We start from the raw sequence: 21,294 nt of genomic DNA on the forward strand, positions 1-21,294 counted from the left end.
ACTAATTGTGTAAGACGAAAAGAGTATAACATAAATGCATATTGTTTCAAGGAATTTGCTGAGTTAAATGGATTTGCGAGTGCGAAACTTTCCCTCCCAAAAAAAGACGCGTTACTAACCGACAGTGTTTTCCGGTGATGGCCACGGTCGACTTTGTGTATCCCAAATTTGGTTTTCAACTTTGATGAACACTTTCAGGACTAAAATATTCATCGTAATCAACACGAAGGTAAGTTGTTTTCAGTTGTTCCACATGAGACGTCATCACTTATTGTACTCCATGTACACATGCACAGATTACTTGATTGTCGAGACCATAATTGGAATAGACGGATTGCCTATTCCGCGACTCGCGCATGCGCAGTTCACCCCACGCAACCTGCGAGCACCGGTCATTTTCACTGCGATCTGAGAGTACCATGGACCTGAGCGATTTTTCCCTGCAAAAACTACGGCTTTGGAGCCTTGATGCCCTTAAATACTTCCTGAGTGTCAGGAAGCTAAGCGTGGAGGGCGATTTTGAACAACTTGTTGCACGGTGAGTTAAAATTTAAACGTTTGTGTGTCCTTCGAAGTTGATGTCATGCTACAACGTAGTTTTGCAGGGGCCCGGAGCTGTGCTGACGAGCAGCAAGTTCAGTTACTTCAAGTTGTTGTTGTTGCCTGTTTTTTTTTTTCTCTTTCAGCAAATCAGATTTGAAACTTACAAACAGTTAATGATTTTTGCACGGTGATGTGACCTTATTTTCTTATTTATTTTATTTTTTTCCAGTGTGCCAGTTTACTTCATGACATCAGTCAGTACTGAGACTGAAAGTATGTCTCAGTGAGTGTGTGTGTGTTGGGTGTAGGGGAGTGTGGGGGGTATACTTTTTTATTAAAGATCACTATCATCAACTCATTAAATTTGATTATAATTTACATACCTTTTCAGTCAGAGAGGTTTTAAAATAGAGTGGTGAAGGTAACCAGAAGTTGTGTTTCATCTTTAGTGCAAACTCAAACGTCAAGAAGACTAGATCAGTAGATGTTAAAAAAAATAAAAAATTGTAAGACTTAGCTTAAACCAAGAAATACATGGGTCATATTTTTCTGTTTTAGGAGTTGGGCTGCTTTCGAGTCGGACACCCCTATCGACGATGAAGCTGAGGAGAGAGAGAGGCGGCTTCTTGATGAGTACAAGAGGAAGCTGGCTGTTGACGGGGACGTGTATCCTGATCCTGCTACTTTTGAGGATGGGTGGCTGACGGAAGAAACTGGTCGGTTTTCTTGGCCCAGTATTTATATAAGTGACATTAGTGACTACCTGAAGAAGACTGCAGCAAGCAAGACGGACTTGGTTCACAGACTGCTGAACAATTATAAAGAAGGCAAGGCCTATCGCTACTTCAGGTGTGAGTGGGTACGCGAGATACTGTACCACCCAGTGAGGCAGTCAGCACCATGCTGCATTTTGAAGGCTGCTGTCTACCCTTCGATGAGCATCCGGAACAAACCCTACAGAGTCTGGGTGATGGCATCCAAGAAATGTGGGGATTCTGCAGGAGGCGAGATCAAGACTGCACACTGCACCTGTCCTGCAGGGGTGTTGGGGTCCTGTAACCACATTGCAGGCCTCTTGTTCCGTGTGGAGGCTGCAGTGAAATGTGGTGCCACAGACCTGCGGTCAACTGAAAGTCTCTGCAGCTGGGTGACGCCAAGTGGGCCTGTGGCTCGAAAACCCCGCAGATGGCGGGACACCCACGTGGCCTCTGACGTCTATGGACAGAAAACGCCACGGGGGTACAAGGAGAAGGCCAGGCTTGAACGGAAGAAATTTCAGCCGTTCTCACCTGAACACAATGAGATTCTGTCCAACACAACTGCAATGGCTCAGAAACTACAGACTTTGTTTCAGGAGGAGGCGAGTGACAGTGTCTTCATACTGACTAGACTGAAACAGAAACCAGCACAACCAGACAGGCCGACTCTGCCTCAGCCCATAGCTGATCTTGCCGGGGCTTGTGCTACAAAAGAAGAACTGAAGGCAGCTATGTCAGCAACACCAGAAGTGCTAGCGGCGGTGGAGGAGGCGACAAGAAGCCAGGGGGATTGCGCTGAATGGCAGAGACAGCGACAAGGCCGCATCACATCCTCTGTGTTCTATAATGTCCACACAAAGACAGAGACAGCAAAAAAGCAGACTGGCAGTGGCAGACATGAACAGTCAACCTGGCTGGAGGATAAGGTTTTAGGGAGAGGAGCCGCACCACTAACTGTGGCAATGAAGCATGGCCTGTCACTTGAACCTGCAGCAAAACGCAGCTACATGCAGCAGGTCAGCAAAAAACACAAGAAATGGTCTGCACGTGACAGTGGTTTGGTAATCTCCCATGATTTCCCATTCCTCGCCTCAAGCCCTGACCTTCTCACCACATGTGATTGCTGTGGTGAGGGGCTCTGTGAGGTGAAGTGTCCTGAGACAATCAAACACCAAGTGCCAACTGTACAGAACGTTCCATACTTGGAGGAGATTGATGGAAAAATCTCCCTGAAAAAGACCCATACATACTATGGACAAATTCAAGGGCAGATGGCCCTGACCAACCGACCATGTTGTGATCTTTTCATTTTCACAGAGCATGGGAGTTTGATTGTTCCTGTTCCATTTGACGAAGCTTTCTGGCAGAAGATGCTTCCAAATTTGACGTGGTTCTGGGAGAGCCGGGTGGCACCTGCACTTCTTCAACAAAGTCGCCCCGGAAACTGTCCTGGCACCGCGTCATGCAGCTCTGGTCAAATGGAACAGGAACAGTCAAGCTCAGACCATGATTCGCAACGTCCCAGCTCCCCACCTCTTCTCCTGCCAAACATCCCACCCCTGAAACGCAAGCGAGCAACTAGAAAGAACACCAAAGTGTCCAAAAAGGACACTGTCTTGAAAGTCTACCGTTGTGGGGTCTGCTTTAAGGACATTTCTGAAGAACCGGAAGCCTTCTGTGACTTTTCAGTCAAGTGTGACTCCTGCCCAGAGTGGTACCACCTGCAGTGTGTCGGTTTTGTTCAGGGCTCTGAACCAGGGGATGAGGACTGTTGGGATTGCCTGAAATGTACTGATACAGTTTGATATTTCTTTTTATTGTTTATCTGAAGAAATATGTTCTCTGAATGATAACTAGTGCTATTGACTAAATGGATTGAAAACTTTTCAGATTTGTTGGTATTACCTCTTCGACTGAATGAAATCTCCAGATTTATAGTCGTATGATTTTAGGTTTTGTTTAATTTCAGGATAAGCATTTTTTATGGTTACTTTGTGACTTTTGTGTTTGTATGCTGTACAGATTATAGTCGCTAGGGAGTCACGTAATGGGATCAATCACTTTGTGGTGGGTGGGTAGTGGGGTGCAAGGGGCAGAAATTGTTAAATATAATGAAGGAAACCTACTGAATTTTTTTACGAGTTCAGCCTCCAAAATAATGTGGAGTATGAACTGTACCCTAAGACACACCTAAAACTAGGAGAACGTTTTACTCAAATATGCCCCGTAACTATGGTAAACAGTCAAAGAGGATGATTGACGACCGCAATCTCAAATGCACAAATCACCCTTCTTTGTTCTTACTGTGTAACGCTAACCGTCAAAACACTTAGATCTGCCTATTTTTAGTTTTTTAGTTAATTTTTTCTTTTCCACACGTTATTTGACCTCCTGAGTCTTATTTCGTAAATTTTGTGCCGATTTGAGACAGCTTTGTGGCAGGTATTGGGCCTTTAACATACAATTCATACATATTTATGTCTCAAGTGCTCCTTTTTGGGGTCATCAAATAATCATTCAGAGAGCTTTTGTTTTTGTTTGTGTTTAACATTTTCACTTTTTTCCATTTAGTGACTTCATTTGATGTGTCATTCATACTAGGTGACTGAGGTATTTAATAACAAGGGATTGCAAACTTTTGATTTTGTTCATGTATTGAATTGTGTGAATGAACTGTGTGTGTGTGTGCATGGAGGAACTGAAAGTAGAAATAGCATTATACAGCCGAAAACCTGCACTATTACTGTTTGGTTTATGACACTTCTGCGTTTCTGAGCCTTTTACTGTCAGGGTCATCTTATGACAAAACTTTCATCATCTCATCAAAAGACCACCCTTACAGTAAACGGCTCAGCAACACAGCAGTAGCAACCGTATACCACACACTTTTTCATCAATTACCTTGTTCAGCACATCAGTTTATCAGATCAGAAGACGGTGGTAATGAATCAAGACATTTATTGAAACCATCAGTGCAACATGCAAGTTAAAAGGGCACCATCACACTGTGTCTGACATTACAAGACATGCAGAACACCCAAATATTTACACACACACAAAAATCAAAGTTGGCATAATTTCAAAGAAAAACGCTTCTTACACCAGACGATTCAAGCAAACGTGTATCTTGGCAAATGGCTATGATCATATAAAGACAGACACTCTTGAAAGTAAACCAGGCAGAAGTGCACTCAGAAGTACAGGTTTCATTCACTGAAATATTTGGCACATCTAATGACTATTTATTACTCGTAAACAGATGTTCGCAGGAGTGAGTGCAAATTCATGAAAATAACTGAACATATCCTTCTGAGAAAAAACAAAATTTTGCAGCATAAGAATATCAAACACGACACCATCAGTCCTTCATGCAAGAAGCCGGAAGTTATGTGCACAGATAGCACCATCCATAGTTAACATATAAAAAAAATACAGCTTGTGCACACAGCTCCATGCACATAAAAAATCCAAGTTATATACACAGCACCATCCATAGTTCACATAAAAAATGCAAGATATCCACACACACACAGCACCGTCAAGAGTTGGCGTTTAAAAAATCCAAATTATGTACACACAGAACCATCTTGTGTTCACATAAAAAAACATGTATACAAACACAGAATCATCCAGTCTTTATGTATAAAAAAAAAAAAGTACACACAGCCCCATCCACTGATCTAGTCTTTACGTATAATGACTATAAAACATACATTGTTTGTACACAAAGCACCATCTAACTAGAGTCTATGTAAAACAAAATCAGATCATTGACACAGCAATAAAGAATACAAATTGACTACACACAGCATCACCCCGAACACAGGTACAAAAAGAAAAAAAAAGTAACACAAATCCTTGTCTAAGAATTCAGACTTCACACACAAATTAAATGTAATTACACACACACACATCTGAAGTCCTCATAGCAACAACAAAAAAATCATCTGCAGTCTTGGGTGGTAAGGAAACTAAGAAAGACAAGAAATCCATAATACCAAGACTCCTGAGTCCAGAAATAAAATGAAATCAAGAAATGAATCCACAATATCAACCGAGTTCAGAGCTCACTCTCCTTACCCAGTAGTATCAAGAGCGTGCATCAAAGATTATCTTCCGCAATATTCTGAAATATTTGGCACTTCTAATCCTTCTGAGAATTTTTTTTTTTTTTTTTTTTTTGGCAGCCTGATAAAGTATCAAACACAACACCATCAACAGTTCATGCAAGAAGCCTGAAGTTACGTACACACATAGCACCATCCATAGTTCACATGTATATATAAAAAAAAATTCCAACTTGCGCACACAGCACCATGCACATAAAAATCCAAGTTATATACACAGCATCATCCATAGTTCACGTAAGAAGTGCAAGACATGCACACACAAAGCACCGTCCAGAGTTGGCGTTTAAAAAATCCAAAATATGTACACATAGTATCAAGAGCGTGTATCAAAGATTATCTTCCGCAATATTCCCACAGCTCCTTTCTACAATCTACTGCAGATAGATAGGTCCCTGCAAATTGCACAATGCAGCGCACACAATCACAGCCTCATCCACCAGATCAGCACCAGCCAAGCTGATTTCGTTCTTCAAGAACTTGAAGCACTTCAGGCGTCTTATCACCTGTTCCACCAGGATCCTCAGATTGGCAACTTTCTTGGTCTTTTGCACTGCAGCTGTTGACATCTGTGATTGGCCCCGTCGTCCTGGTGGAATGATCACTCCAAGGGATAACTGTGCACATTCAGCTGCAATGCTGAACCCCTTGTCGGCCATCAAAGATGTATGGGGAGGTAGTTTTTCAAGGAAACCAGAGTCCTTTGTCAGCTCTGTGTCCGAAATCCGCCCCTCGTATACTGCAGACACATAGCAAATGTAACTGTTTGGGCACACACCCACAAGGATCTTCAGCGTGTTGTGGTGCTTATAGTCACTCCACGTTGCAGCCTGAGTAGCCAGATCCTGGGGTGTCTCGATGAACAGCTCCGTGCAGTCTACGATTGCCACCAGATTTGTCAGGTCCCTTCCCCTGTAGCGTGCTGGTTTTGTTGCCAGCACAGTCTCCAAATCAGGGATCTGAATCATGTGGCACAGCACTGCTGACAATTGCCTTCATCCACGATGTGTACAGCCTCGATGCATGACTCCTTGATACGGCAAACCGGTCCGCCAAGTCTTGAAAATCAAGGCCTAGCCGAAGCCTCATGAGAACCAACACCAGCTCATCGATGCCTCTCAGGAATCGTTTTGGACCAAACTTTGAGGGAGGCTTGCGGAAAACGCGCTTTTTCTTCTCACTTGCTTGACCCTTCCACCTTCTCACCACATACTCTTTGACGCAGTCATGGATAAGCCGAACTAGAGTTTTGCTCTTCAAGCCAGTGTAGTATTTCACATTCTCCGGTGTCAGTACATTTCGAAAAATATTTGGTGGCCTTTTTTTCTGCTTCAGACCAACTTTCAACTTCGGAACATTTTCAGCCTTAGCTTCAGGCTTTGGTAAGGGCGGCAAAGGTGTGGGGGTGCTCACTTGCACATGGGTTCCCTGAGCCAAAACCCTGCGGAGGTTCTCCAACTCCTTCCTCAGTTGAGAACACTGCAAATGAAGAGCAATGATGTCTTTCGCTAGTCGCTGGACTTGCTTAAAAAGCATGTTTGTCACAGACAGAAGCACGAAGACAGTCAGCAGTAAACCGTTGACGCTGGGGGATCTTGCCTGAGTAGTCTGGATCTCGATGACTGGGTCCTCTACATGTTGTGGCTCTGGTATGTCAGGCGGGACCAGGACTCTTTCAATCGTGTTTGTCAGCCCTCCACGTCTGGATCGTTTAGGCAAAGGTGTGAACTCATGCATCAGCACTCTGGAAACCTGTGAAACATACAAAACAGCAAAATACAGCACTGAATTACTCAGGTCATGGATTGTAACCAATCTCAGATAAAGAACAGTGGTTGAACATAAACCCAAGGTTCAGACACATTCATAAACAGAAATTTCTTGTTTAATTTAAACTGAGTTTAAACTTTAATACAGAAGACTTATTCATGGCTATCATTAGTATCAAGAAATCATTTTACAGTTTACACAGAGAAGATTTATCTGACCACCATCAACACACCCCCTTCCCCCCCACACCAAAAAAGTCACAAAACCAAGCACATAAGAAGCATACAACCCCCCCCCCCCAAAAAAAAAAAAAAAAAAATAATAATAATAATAATAAAAAATAAATAAATAAAAAAAAAAAAAAAAATAAAAAAAATACAATATTAAAATGGATAAACACTAGAAAAAAGTAATAACAAAAAATGTATCTGCCGGTTTTCCTGTACTTACAAGGCTGGAATCACATATATATACATATATCTGGTTCATGTACACAAACTGACGATAGATTGTGACTGACCTTTTTGGGAAAATCAGGAAATCCAAGATGTTCTGTTGGGTAGGGGTTCTCATCTGTTGGCTGCCCATCCTTGAAATGTCTTGAGCAGACCTTCTGGTCTCTGGATGGGGAAAGTAGCTTGTTAGTTGTTGGATTGATTCTGTTGATAAGAATCTTCCACTTGTCACGATGTGCAGGGTCTTTCTTGCGAGTTGGAATTTTCCATAGGCTGGAACATAAAAAGGAGGAATAAAAAATACCGTTAATGAATATAAAATGGGATAAAAGACAAAGCAAAACACATGTTTAATCAGCAGTTTTTCTGTTCTCCTTGACACACTTATGACAACTGACATATGATCATCTATTTCAGTTCAAAACTAAGTGATTATTTATTTATTCATTTTCAATACTAAAAAGTATTTTCTGTGTTTCAAAAATTCAACAGCGTTATTACAATGACTGGGCTGTAAATATAGTTTCAAAGAAGTCAGTATCAGCAGTATGTACCAGAACATGAAACTTGGGTTCTTCGTTCATAACCTATGGCTATGATTTTAAGAAAAAGAAACAAACTTAAAAAAAAAAAAAAAATTAAATGACCAATGCTGTGATGAAATATGAGTTGAGACAAAACTTTAGTTATAAACGAAAGTAAAAAAAAAAAATGTTAGAAGTTCAAGTACCTGAAAGGTGCAGGACAGTCACACTCGGTGTTTAAAATGTGATGAGCAGCGCACGTTGCAGCCTTCCACTTTTTCAAACGCCGGGCCCCATTACTGCATTGAGCAATCGCACAATGAAATGCCATAGTTTGCTTTTGCACTTCGGCACAAATCTACTGGCATGAAAAAAGTTCAACAACGCGCCCGACGCTAAGACACAGCCAATTCATTTTCTCTTCTCAGCTTCAAGCCTGACGGCAGCCGGCATCGAATGTGCTCGCAGCAGAAAATCCGCGGAAAATAGGATGCGCGCGCATACGAAGAGGGCCGCTCTTCGGGTCATGTAAGTCCCGGAACCGGCAATTCGTCTATGGAAACGGACCGGCCAAAGATGGCGGGTCTTTCCAATAGTCACAATGTCAGCCCTAACTCAGTTCAAGGGATACACATTCTTTTAGACTCAACTTTTGAGTCAGTATAGCGAAACAATGGGTCACAAGCAGTGGAACACAAAGGAAAAACACGTTTCACATAGACGGACGCAACCTTTAGAAAGCTGTTTAATCAGACTAGCTCAGTGCATGAGACTGAAAGCGAGGGCGGCCATTGTTATCTCAAGTACTTAATTGGGCATTTTACGATCTTGAGAGAGGACGATGTATCCAGACAAGCTGCTTCAAGTTCAAGTGAATCTGCCCAGCGGACAGTGGTATGAAAAGAATTCAGAACTTGACACATTGGCTCATTACATACTTGACTGTCTTTTGTCGACCTGTTCTGTTACTCACTCAAGTAGGCAGCCGAGATACCCTGCCGGTGTCACGATTTCATCTTTCGTCTGTGTACATATTTCCCCCTCGACATATACTCAAGACTGAAATGTTGTTTCCTGGTAAAATTAAGAAGTGAAATTATTTAAGGACGAAAAGCATGTCAGTTTCTTGCATGTGAAGAAAATTGGTGGTAAAATTTAATAGTCCCTTGAGTAAGAAGGAAACATTTTAGGATGAATCAAATTTCTAAGTTAATTAAAACAAATTGGTTGGACAAATTTGGCCCCATGAATGTAAGGTACACAAGGTCGCTCATCAGTACTATCGAAGGGTGTTTTTTTGTTCAGTGCAGAGTTTATACTAGATCAACGAGGCCGAGAAGCGAAATATCAACACGGCGAAAGATGAAAACGTCACACCGGGGGAGATAGCGAGACAAAGAGGAGCTATCGGGTGGAGAATGGGGAGGGGATTCGGGGAGGGGGGTGGATTAAAGATGAACGTATCAAATTGTTATTTGTAAGGAGGAGAGAGTGAGACAAAGAGGAGCTAGCGGGTAGAGAATGGGGGAGGGGATTCGGGAGGGGGGATTATAATGTGTGTGTGTGTGTGTGTGTGTGTGTGTGTGTGTGTGTGTGTGTGTGTGTGTGTGTGTGTGTGGGCGGCAGGTTGGGACGGCATTTTATCAACGAACGTACGAAATAACAAAACAAAATAAAGAAAGAACAAACAAACAAAAATTAAAACCTGACACATGCAGGTTTGTGTAGTCATTCGTTAGACTGATTTTAACCTGTCTTAGACGACTACCCATAGTCTTTTCACATTCACTGATTCAATCAATCAATCAATATGAGGCTTATATCGCGCGTATTCCGTGGGTACAGTTCTAAGCGCAGGGATTTATTTATTGCACATATTCAAGGCGCAGGAATTGTTATCTATGCCGTGTGAGATGGAATTTGTTTACAAAATACATCACGCATTCACATCGGCCAGCAGATCGCAGCCATTTCGGCGCATATCCTACTTTTCGCGGCCTATTATTCCAAGTCACACGGGTATTTTGGTGGACATTTTTATGGGGGCGAGGACGCCCCCATTCTATACGGATAGTTTCGAGGTTGACCATGGGCAGCGCCATTTTGTTGTGAAATACGTCATCAGTTTGTGTACACAGGAAGTTGTGACATCCGTCACCCTATGGGAGGGGTGACGTCAAAATTGTTCATCTGTAGAAAGTTGTGAAATCCGTCACCCTATGGGAGGAGTGACGTCAAAATTGGTCATCACAGAGTTTGTGTAACACAGGAAGTTGTGAAATACGTCACCCTATGGGAGGGGTGACGTCAAAATTGTTCAACAAAAACATGATATGTCGCTTTGTGCAGGGTCAACTGCAACAAACTCAAACCGAGCCATTCATACCTAGCTGTATTTGAGTGACTTATATACCCGACATTTTTATTTCTTATTTTTAGCACAGGTGTAGGAAAAATCATGAACCAAAATGTTATTTATTTTCTAATTTAACATTTTTTTTACAAATATGACCATGGTCTTTTAAACATACAGTGACATTAAACATTGTTATGTTAAAAAAAAGAAAAAAGAAAAAAAGCTTTTGTGCACAAATCAGAAAATACATTGTACATTTTACCTACAGGCCAAACCGTGAGTGTCTGTGGCAAAGCCCGACCCAGGAAATTGCACTGATCTAAATTGTCAAGAACAGGCGCTTGCATTTGGATGTGTCCAATGATAGTAGGTTTGGTTGTGATCAATCAGAATAATGTAGGAATAAAAATGTATGACAGTTTAGTATGATGACATGTAATTCACATATGCTGAAATATGATATTATACATCATGTAATATTATTATGGCTGTTGCCATGACCATGAAACCCAACAAAGGTTTAATGTAATGTAATTCAAAATACCAAAACCGAGCACCTATTAATCTCGTCTTTGCGCGTGAAGATTGAGGCCGTCTGCCAGTAGCGGTTAGGTCATACAGTGGAACCCCTCTCTAGCGACCTTTAAAATGTTGACAAAAATCGGTCCTTGTGGAGGGGGGTCCTTACAGAGGGAGGGGGGCGGAGTCAGGGGGCCACAAAGAAAGTCAGATTTAAAAAAAAAAGAAAACAGAGAAGTTTGAGTTGCTGACGACCGTTCCCTCTGAAAGCAAACTGCTTCGATTTCATGTTTGTCCTTGGTGTCCACCAGTTCTGGTGCATGTACTACCCTGGCCAAGTTTCCTCTCAAGACATCAAAGAGACCGCCCCAGTATACTCTACAGCCTCTGGGCGAACCACCTCTCATAGCTAAAACTGGGTCAATGACCCCTGGGAAGAAGGTCAGTGTCTATAAAATTTTACTCCTAGGCCTGCGGCCAGGGGGGGGGGGGAGTATACCGGTACCATTTGAGAATCAGACCAAATGAGAATTGAACCATTTGAGAACATCCTTTTTTTTCAATCACTACATCGAAGGCCTGCGGCCCGGGGTTCACATGGGTTGGTTTGTTTGTTTGTTTCAAACCCACACCCATATACACACATTTCCCATTTAAACCATTTGTCGGCCCCCTGTCGATATTTATCGACTAAGTTCCTTGTTATCTATGCCAATACAATTTTGCCAGGAAAGACCCTTTTGTCAATCGTGGGATCTTTAACGTGCACACCCCATTCAAGTAATGACACACTCGGACTGTGTGTGTGTGTGTGTGTGTGTGTGTGTGTGTGTGTGTGTGTGTGTGTGTGTGTGTGTGTGTGTGTGTGTGTGTGTGCTACCTGACGGATTTTGATGAACATTGGTTTACATATTCTTGAGAGCGTTTGCTTGTGTGGCTGTTCTCCGATATTTGATAGCGTTATTTGATGTCATATTGTCCCGTTTGTAAAAGTTGAGCCCGCACTGTCAGAGAGAAGAACACATGAATATAATATGTAGAAATCGCAAACCCGGCCAGAAGGCAGACATGGACAAAATGTAGGATGCTGATACATGTAAAATATGTGTCTGATGCGAGTATAGGCTTACTATGTTTACAAAAATTGTGAATAATATCTAGCCGAGATGAATCGCAACCTTTGTACCTCTCCCTTTATTTAAGATTTTTTCCCATTCTTCTTCGTGTTAGTTGGACGGTATTCTTTCTTTTTCTTTTTTCTTCCAGCCACAACACAGATAGCGTAATAGCGGCTGTTTTATTCATTCTTCTGTCTCGTTCCCTCATATTCGCATGTGATATTATGCCACTCCTTATGAGATTACACCCCCCAAACGTTGTTGCTAGACCTTTGTTGAGGAGAGAAGAGGCGAGGAAAACTGGTATGAAGTACAAGTCAAAAATCGCACCTTGATCTTACCTGACTCATTTACGGCACTTGGCAGTCTTTTGTCGGGCTTTTGTCGATCGCTTGTCCACTTGGATAATAAAATTACGGACATGCTCAGTCCCCCCCTCCCCCCCCTCCCCCCTCATCTAAACTTTGCCAAAATGGGTCCTCTTGAGACATCTCGCGTATGAGAACAAAAGAAAACCGAACGGGCAAATCATATGGACAACACATGTTGGATTTCTTCTTAGGGTACGCTCACCAGTAAAAAAAAAATGCAGCCAATGTGTTCTCGAAAAGTTGTGTTTGTGTGTGTGTGCGCGTGCGCAGGTTTTTTAATGTACTGTTTCGTTGAGAGGATCGTGGGTAGTGTTTTTCCTCTTTATTTTAAAATGTTCATTACAGACATATAAGACAAAATAAAGAAAAAGAGAAAAATACAGCAAAAAACAAGTCGCGAAAGGCGAAAATACAACATTTAGTCAAGCTGTCGAACTCACAGAATGTCCATAGAGGGGGAATCGAGACGAGGGTCGTGGTGTATGTGTGTGTGTGTGTGTGTGTGTGTGTGTGTGTGTGTGTGTGTGTGCGTGTGTCTGCGTGTGTATGTGTGTGTCTGTGCGCGTGTGTGTGTAGAGCGATTCAGACTAAACTACTGGACCGATCTTTATGAAATTTTACATGAGAGTTCCTGGGAATGATATCCCCGGACTTATTTTTCATTTTTTCGATTAATACCTTTGATGACGTTATATCCGGCTTTTTGTACAAGTTGAGGCGGCACTGTCACACCCTCATTTTTCAATCAAATTGATTGAAATTTTGGCAAAGCAATCTTCGACAAAGGCCGGACTTTGGTATTGCATTTCAGCTTGATGGCTTAACAACTAATTAATGACTTTGGTCATTAAAAATCGGAAACTTGTAATTAAAATTATTTTTTTTATCAAACGATCCAAAAACAATTTCATCTTATTTTTCGTCATTTTCTGATTCCAAAAACGTATACATATGTTATATTTGGATTACAAACAAGCTCTAAACATTAAAAATATAAAAATTATGATTAAAATTAATTTTCCGAAATCGATCTAAAAACAATTTCATCTTATTCCCTGTCGATTCCTGATTCCAAAAACATATACATGTAGATATGATATGTTTGGATTAAAAATACGCTCAGAAAGTTAAAACGAAGAGAGGTACAGAAAAGCGTGCTGCAACAGAGCGCAATCACTTCCGCGCTAAACAGGGTCGTTAATTTCACCGCCCTTTATACGAGCGGCGGACTACGGTCATTGGGAAAAAATGCAGTGCGTTCAGTTTCATTTTGTGAGTTCCACAGCTTGACTAAATGTAGTAATTTCGCCTTACGCGACTTGATCTTTTTCCCACACACTTTGAACACGTGCGAGTACCAGCAATAGAAAATTAACAAAACACCTTCCTCCCCCTCTTAGGTGAAATGAAAGCGGACGTTTTCAGCGTGCATTCCCTTGAATTGACTGAATGGTTAATCATGCTTCTGTGATCTTGGGAGTTGTGGTTTTTTTCTGTGACATTCACAAACATACAAATGACAGAGTCCGACTAAAGGCTTACTGGAATTTACTGTTGAGTAATAAGTGTGTCATCTTAGGACCATGCCAGTGCATGGGGGATATCTTGGATACAGGGCGGACAGGCTTGCAAGCAATATATAACTCTGACTGTTGACCGTCGTTGTAATTTCCCACTTTGTAGTTGTCAAGGTATTTTAACATGTGGGCTTTATATTTTATAAGCGTGTACAAGAGCATTGTTAGTAATAACGCGCGCTATTTTTAGTTAAAAAAGGGATCAACTTGGAATGTGCACCCGACATTCCAATTTGTTTTCCCCTTTCTAATAATGGGTGAATTTGTTTTATTATAACTGAATTGCTTACAACCGAAATACCTACATGCCGAAATAACTGAAATAAAAAAAATAAACAAATAGACGAATAGGGAAATGATACATCTTTCTTTCTTTATTTGGTGTTTAACGTCGTTTTCAACCATTCAAGGTTATATCGCGACGGGAAATGATACATAAATAAGTTCATAAATGAATGAGTTAATAAATGCGTTATGGCGAAATTTAGATAACAAATTAGGAACTTTAACATTAATTTCAAATTAACTAACCAAATAACAAGATCAATAGGTAAAGTGTTTTGTATGGGGGATGTAACAAAATGAGGAACTTGAAAACCACCATGTAGGTGTCCGACATTTGCTGGTGTCTTGTTTGCAATGATTTCAATTTGGTTCCAACATTTTGTTGTCGTCGTCGTCGCTCTTGCTGTCTTTGTTGTAGTTGTTGTTATTTGGGGGTTAAACGGGAAAAGGGGCAGAAATATGTTGGACTATTGAACGATCGTTTTCACACTAGGTGTCGGACTTCAAGTACAACGCGGGGTAAAAGTACTTAATGGAAATCCATGAGCTATGAGTTTAATAGATAATCGTTATTTCGAGCACTTTCCATGTCTGAACATCCCACGGATATATCCGCGTGCCACCCATCATTTCCTTTTACACGACAAAGTCGTGTCGTAACAATTCCCTTCCACCCTCCCCCTACCCCTTCCTATACACTTGATAGTCCTCAACTTCGACCTACGGCGATAGGGGGATAATTGAGACAGCACTCTAAGTAGCTTTCCAGGTTACTGAAAGACTTTGATTTTGATCACAACTTTTGGAAACTGTGAGCCCTTTCATCCTCAGGGAGACAGACGGACACCGCTCCTGTGTACAACGTGGGATTTAGAGCGGGTCAAAGTTGAATCAAACTTGCCACATTCATTTCTTGCCTCATGATTAGCATGCATCGTTCACTGCTTCTTGTTGTTGTTGTTTAGAAATCAGTGCGCGCGCGCGCAAGTTTGTATGAATGTGTTCGTGCGTGAGTGTGAGTGTGAGTGTGTGTGTGTGTGTGTGGTGTCGGTGTGTGTGTGTGTGTGTGGTGTCAGTGTGTGTGGTGTGCCAGTGTGTTTGTTTGAGTTCGTGCCTGTGTGTGTGTTTGTGTGTGTGTGTGTGTGTGTGTGTGTGTGTGTGTGTGTGTGTGTGTGTGTGTGTGTGTGTGTGTGTGTCATAGTGTCAGTTATTCTTTCTTTTGTCCCAAATCCTTGCTTTCCAGAAACCTGTGATGTCACTCAAAGAAAATTTCTTCCAAAACTTGGTTGTCCAACTTTTGTCCGAGAGATGAGGTCGGAACGGTGGTATGAGAAGAATTCAGAACTTTACACCTTGATGTCATCTGACTGATTGGCTAATTACACACTTGACTGTCTTTTGTCGACCTGGATCATAAAATTGCCGACCATGTTGATTTACCCACCCCCTTATGAACGTGAGTCTACTTGAGCCTTAAGCGTAGCCAACACACACCAAACCCAAAGTCGGACCATAACAAGTTTTCATTATTTTATGCCTGTCACCCCACTCTTTTACCCCCCCCCCCTCCGCCCCCACCGCTTACCCCTTCTCAGTTCACAGTTAATTGTCTGCAGCCTCAACCCCCCGTGGGTAATAAATCACTCGATCGACTATCGTCGCCTGCTTCTGATGACCGCTCTAAATAATTTGTCAGATAGCAGTGTGCAAAAGACACGGTTGAGTGTACATGTATTACCTTTCCTATATGCTTAGGACACGTGCCTTTTCAAGTCATTGTCAATTACAAAAATTACATTGTCTTACAACACAGCCACTGATTTTCAGGTGACGGTATCAATGCCGGGTCCCTGCTCTGCGAAAAAAAAAGTGTTTGCATTAATCGTAAGAAACATACTGCATAAGCGTAATTTATGCAGAGGTATGATGTTCTTAAGTTGTGAGATTTTTTAATGATCAGTGCTTACTAAATTCATTGATTAGATTGATTTTATATAATGAAGTTAGAATTCTGCTGCTCTGATTAGTGAAATATTCAAAAATGCTATCATGCTATTTTGGCACCGTCATGGCTTTGTAGACTTATAATATATCTGCGTAATTGATTTTAGCTCTTAGAAATCAAAAGTATAAAAAAATTGTATTGTGTCTCCTCTTGTCGTTAAATAATCACAACAACTGTAAAACAAATTTGCTTTGATAAAGCTCCCGTTTTTCTCTCAGAATGTTGCTCATTTTTGTTTTGTTTACATGCCCCAGACACAAAAACTACAAAACGATTCATAAAAGTTCCGTTCCATGCATTCTGTCTCCTCTCAATCTAAGATCCCCCTTCCCCCCCCCCCCCCCCCCCCCCCATAGACCCTCCCCCCAAAGTTTTCCGCTAGCCTCTTCGACTTTTCCCAACGAAGCGTACAGGAGCGGGGCAATCAGGAGCCTTTGCAATTTTATGACCCGTCTGAAAGAAGTGATTGACTGGACACTGTCAAGTGCTCTTAAAGAAGCGATCAGATACGTGAGAATCACAGTGTGACATTTGACAAGAGTTTGACGGAAGTCTGGCAACCAGATGTTAGAGGGAAAAAATAACTCACTGAAAAAGTGAGATCGCACGTGTCGGACAGATGAAGGTTAGAAAACAAGTCGCGTAAGACGAAAATACAACATTTAGTCAAGCTCAGTCGAACTCACAGAATGAAACTGAACGCACTGCATTTTTTCACAATGACCGTAGTCCGCCGCTTGTGCAAAACGGAGTGAAACTGACGAGCCTGTTCAGCGCTGTAGTGGTTTCGCTGTGCTGCATAGCACGCTTTTCTGTACCTCTCTTCGTTTTAACTTTCTGAGCGTGTTTTTAATTCAAACATATCATATCTATATGTTTTTGGAATCAGGAAACAAAGTTTGATTGTAATGATTGCTTCCATTTTCTGTGCACCTTCCACCTCTACAACATGCATACACTTGATAGTCTTCAACTTCGACCTACGGCGATCGGTGGATAATTGAGACAGTACTAGCTCCGAGGAGCTTTCCAGGTTACCGAAAGACTTTGATTTTGATAACAATGTTGAAAAGACTGTGAGCCCTTTTATCCTCAAGGAGAGAGACGGACACCGGCCCCTATAATGGGCTTTAATTGGAGCGTGTCAAAGTTCATTGCATCCTGATCAGCATATGAAACGTTTATCGCTTATTGTAGTTGTGTATAACTCATAGTAGTGGGAATAAGGTGACGCGCTAGTGTGAGTTTGTGTGTGAGTGTGTGTGATTCGTATATGTATATATATATATATAGCAGTAACGGATGTTATTTGTGTTTGGACAATTACAAACATTTAATTCTTGTACACAGATTAAAGACAGTTTCCCTTCCAGGTCAAATGTCTTAATGATGCAAATACAAATAAAATACCTCCAAACTGTTCTGAAACGATCAATTTTCGTTTGAAATACTTCATTTCTTATGGAAGGAATACACACTGCTTGCGGCCTAAATCTGACACAACAAGGCTCGAAGAAGGGACATAATGCTTCATTTCATATATTAAAAAGAAATACATGTAGTGTCAACACTCAGTTGGCAGTAGGCCAGAGACATAGTAGGCAGTGGAAAGTTACTAAAAAGTGACCTAAGTTGAAAAGATGTGTATTTCTACTCCAGACATTATGGAGGCTCTGGTGTCACTAATATCAATGTGCTGTCTTTGCTTTGTTTAGCGACCAGCATCAAAGAGGCGCACAGAGGACTGCCTGGGAGAAGAGGACCACCAGGACAAAGAATGAAATCGATTGAATATGCTGTGCTGTTGCCCTGCAAAGCTGCGTGCATTTTTAGTTTCTCCGCAACATAATATGCATGTTTTTGTTATGAAATAAAATTGTTGATCGTATCTTGAGTTTATGGTGTTACATATAATAGTCCTTATGATCTGTGACTGAGTGTGAAAGTTGGTGTGTGTGCGTGTATACATTTACCAAAACCTACATTCACTCTCAACGTTGCATTCACGTCGAAATCAAACCAAACCACAACCACAACCAAAAATTCACGTTGTGTCGACGTGTAATTCACGTCAATTTTATCAGGAAAAATGCACCAAAACACAACTTTTACGTTGTGTCAACGTAGAATTCACGTAATTTTTGATCTAAATTTTGACCTAAAATTTACGTTCCATTCACGTGGACATTACGTAAAAATGCAACGCAATTTCAACCAAACCACAACCACAACCAAAAATTCACGTTGTGACAACGTAAAATTCACGTAATGTTTTTACGAACAATCCACTTCCACCAATAATTCACGTTGCATTCACGTTGGTGTCACGTAAAATGCAACGTTGTTTTCCAACGTTATTCCCACGTGATTTCGTCCATACAAATCTACGTAAAAAAACGTTGAAACGCAACGTAAACCCAACGTAACCCAACGTGAATATAACGTGAATACAACGTAAAATTGTTTGCTGGGTACAGTGGGTTAAATTGTGGACAGGGACTCTTTTTGGCAAAACACCGTACAGCCTGATATCAAATGGGTGAAAACAACCTCGCGAAGTCTACTTCACGAAGCTCGCTGCACGAAGCGTTGGCACTGAATTTTCAGACAGACAGACAGACAGACAGACTTCTTTTTCTTCTTCTTCCGGTTGGTAGCCTAAGTCCACAAGGACCATCATTGACACTTTATGGATAAAAAGAGGTCAAACCAGCGACGACCAAAGCAAGGGACTGGACTTCTTATCTTCAGGTATCAAACTAGACCAATCAAGGGACTGGACTTCTTATCTTCAGGTATCAAACTAGACCAATCAAGGGACTGGACTTCTTATCTTCAGGTATCAAACAAGACCAATCAAGGGACTGGACTTCTTATCTTCAGGTATCAAACTAGACCAATCAAGGGACTGGACTTCTTATCCTCAGGTATCAAACTAGACCAATCAAGGGACTGGACTTCTTATCTTCAGGTATTAAACTAGACCAAACAAGGGACTGGACTTCTTATCTTCAGGTATCAAACTAGACCAATCAAGGGACTGGACTTCTTATCTTCAGGTATTAAACTAGACCAATCAAGGGACTGGACTTCTTATCTTCAGGTATCAAACTAGACCAATCAAGGGACTGGACTTCTTATCTTCAGGTATTAAACTAGACCAATCAAGGGACTGGACTTCTTATCTTCAGGTATCAAACTAGACCAATATCCGGCTACCGTGGCGGTCCCACACAGACAGACAGACAGACAGACAGACACACACAGACACTCACACAGGCAGACAGACAGACAGACAGGCAGACAGACAGACAGACACACAGACAGACACACACACAGACAGACACACAGACAGACACACAGACACACAGACAGACACACAGACAGGCACACAGACACACACACACACACACACACAGACAGACAGACATACAGAAAAACAGACTGACATACAGACAGACAGGCATACAGACAGACAGACAGACAGACAGGCAGACAGAAAAACAGAAGAACACGACAACCTGCCATGATCATCACACAAACACTTGTGACTGATCAACACAGGCAAGTCGCTCCCCGCAGTTCAGGGACAGTAGGCCAAATCATGGCCCCGTGACGAAAGCCGGCGCGGGAGGGCGTGATCTGACGAAAGGACAAGCAGCAGCCCACCCCACCGCCCCCCTCCACCCTCCCCTCCCCTCCCTCCTTCTTCACGCTCACCTGAATTCTGGTCCGGCCTACCTGCACCTGGCACCTGACCCTTTTTTTTTTCTCTCTTTTTTTTTCGTTTACCTTTTCCATTCCGTTCCTTTTTTTCTCGACCTTACACAGCTCCTTCTGTTTGTCTGGACAATGTCAACTACCGCATTCCTTCCCCTAGGCCCCCTATTACCAATTCTTCACCCTCCTCAAGGTCCCTCCCCCTTGCCCCCCTTCCATCCGCAGACCACCCCCTACCCACCCCGAAGTCCTGTGTCTAAGAATAGGAGGGGTATATAAGGGTGGGAGCTTCCAGACCTTCTAGTTCCTGGACACGGAGGAGTGGCGGTTATCGTCACACACCGCTAGGGAGGGACAGGTCCTGGAGGACCTCGGAGAGAGAGGGAAACTGAAACTGAAACTCAGTGAAACTGAACTTTATTACCAGAGAGAGAGAGAGAAAGAGAGAGAGAGAGAGAGAGAGAGACAGACAGACAGACAGACAGAGAGAGACAGACAGACAGACAGACACAGGCAGACAGACAGACAGACAGACAGACAGACACACAGACAGACAGACAGACAGACAGAAAACACGTGTGTCCATGTTGTTGAATTTGTATGTATATATATGGCTTTTTCTCATTTCGTTGCTTTGTCATGTTTTTGAGTTTTGAGTATTGTTTGCATGGATTTCGGTATTAATTTTGCTTGTATGGCTTTGCTTGTATGACTTTGTTTTGTCTTTACCCTGTTTGCTTGGTCTTGTTCATTGTGTATGGTTTTATTATTAGTTATGTTAATTCTAGTTATTGTAAAGCGCATTGAGCATATATATGATTATGCGGTATAGCAAATGTCCATTATTATTATTATTATTATTATTATTATTATTATTATTATTATTATTAAGAACACGACAACCTGCCATGATCATCACACACACACTTGTGACTGATCAACACAGGCAAGTCGCTCCCCGCAGTTCAGGGACAGTATGCCAAATCATGGCCCCGTGACGAAAGTCTGCGGGAGGGCGTGATCTGGGGTGTTATGTATGAGTGACGTCGAAAGTACACGCCGACTTCAGCGAAGTCATGACTTGAAAGTCGCCGCCTACCGCAGGCGCTCAGTCGGTATGCACGGGTGACGACCAGTGACCCTTTTTTGGTTTTCTCTTTTTTTTT

The 21,294-nt window shown here is 42.0% G+C and overlaps 2 protein-coding genes across 2 annotated transcripts; one reads left to right on the forward strand and one right to left on the reverse strand.

Annotated features, from left to right (window-relative positions):
* Positions 1 to 330: 330 nt before the first annotated feature.
* On the forward strand, positions 331 to 3,940 carry LOC138947834 (uncharacterized). The gene is made up of 2 exons (XM_070319389.1): positions 331 to 538; positions 1,102 to 3,940. The coding sequence occupies exons 1-2, from the start codon at positions 357 to 359 to the stop codon at positions 3,104 to 3,106; spliced, it is 2,187 nt and encodes a 728-aa protein (XP_070175490.1). The 5' UTR covers positions 331 to 356; the 3' UTR covers positions 3,107 to 3,940.
* Positions 3,941 to 6,379: 2,439 nt separating this feature from the next.
* Positions 6,380 to 8,592, reverse strand: LOC138946791 (uncharacterized). The gene is made up of 3 exons (XM_070318193.1): positions 8,384 to 8,592; positions 7,719 to 7,926; positions 6,380 to 7,180 (listed from the first exon to the last, which is right to left on the reverse strand). The coding sequence occupies exons 1-3, from the start codon at positions 8,506 to 8,508 to the stop codon at positions 6,380 to 6,382; spliced, it is 1,134 nt and encodes a 377-aa protein (XP_070174294.1). The 5' UTR covers positions 8,509 to 8,592.
* Between the last annotated feature and the right edge of the window lie 12,702 nt (positions 8,593 to 21,294).

This window comes from Littorina saxatilis, linkage group LG14, assembly GCF_037325665.1.
Source record: "Littorina saxatilis isolate snail1 linkage group LG14, US_GU_Lsax_2.0, whole genome shotgun sequence".
Lineage (NCBI taxonomy): Eukaryota > Metazoa > Mollusca > Gastropoda > Littorinimorpha > Littorinidae > Littorina > Littorina saxatilis.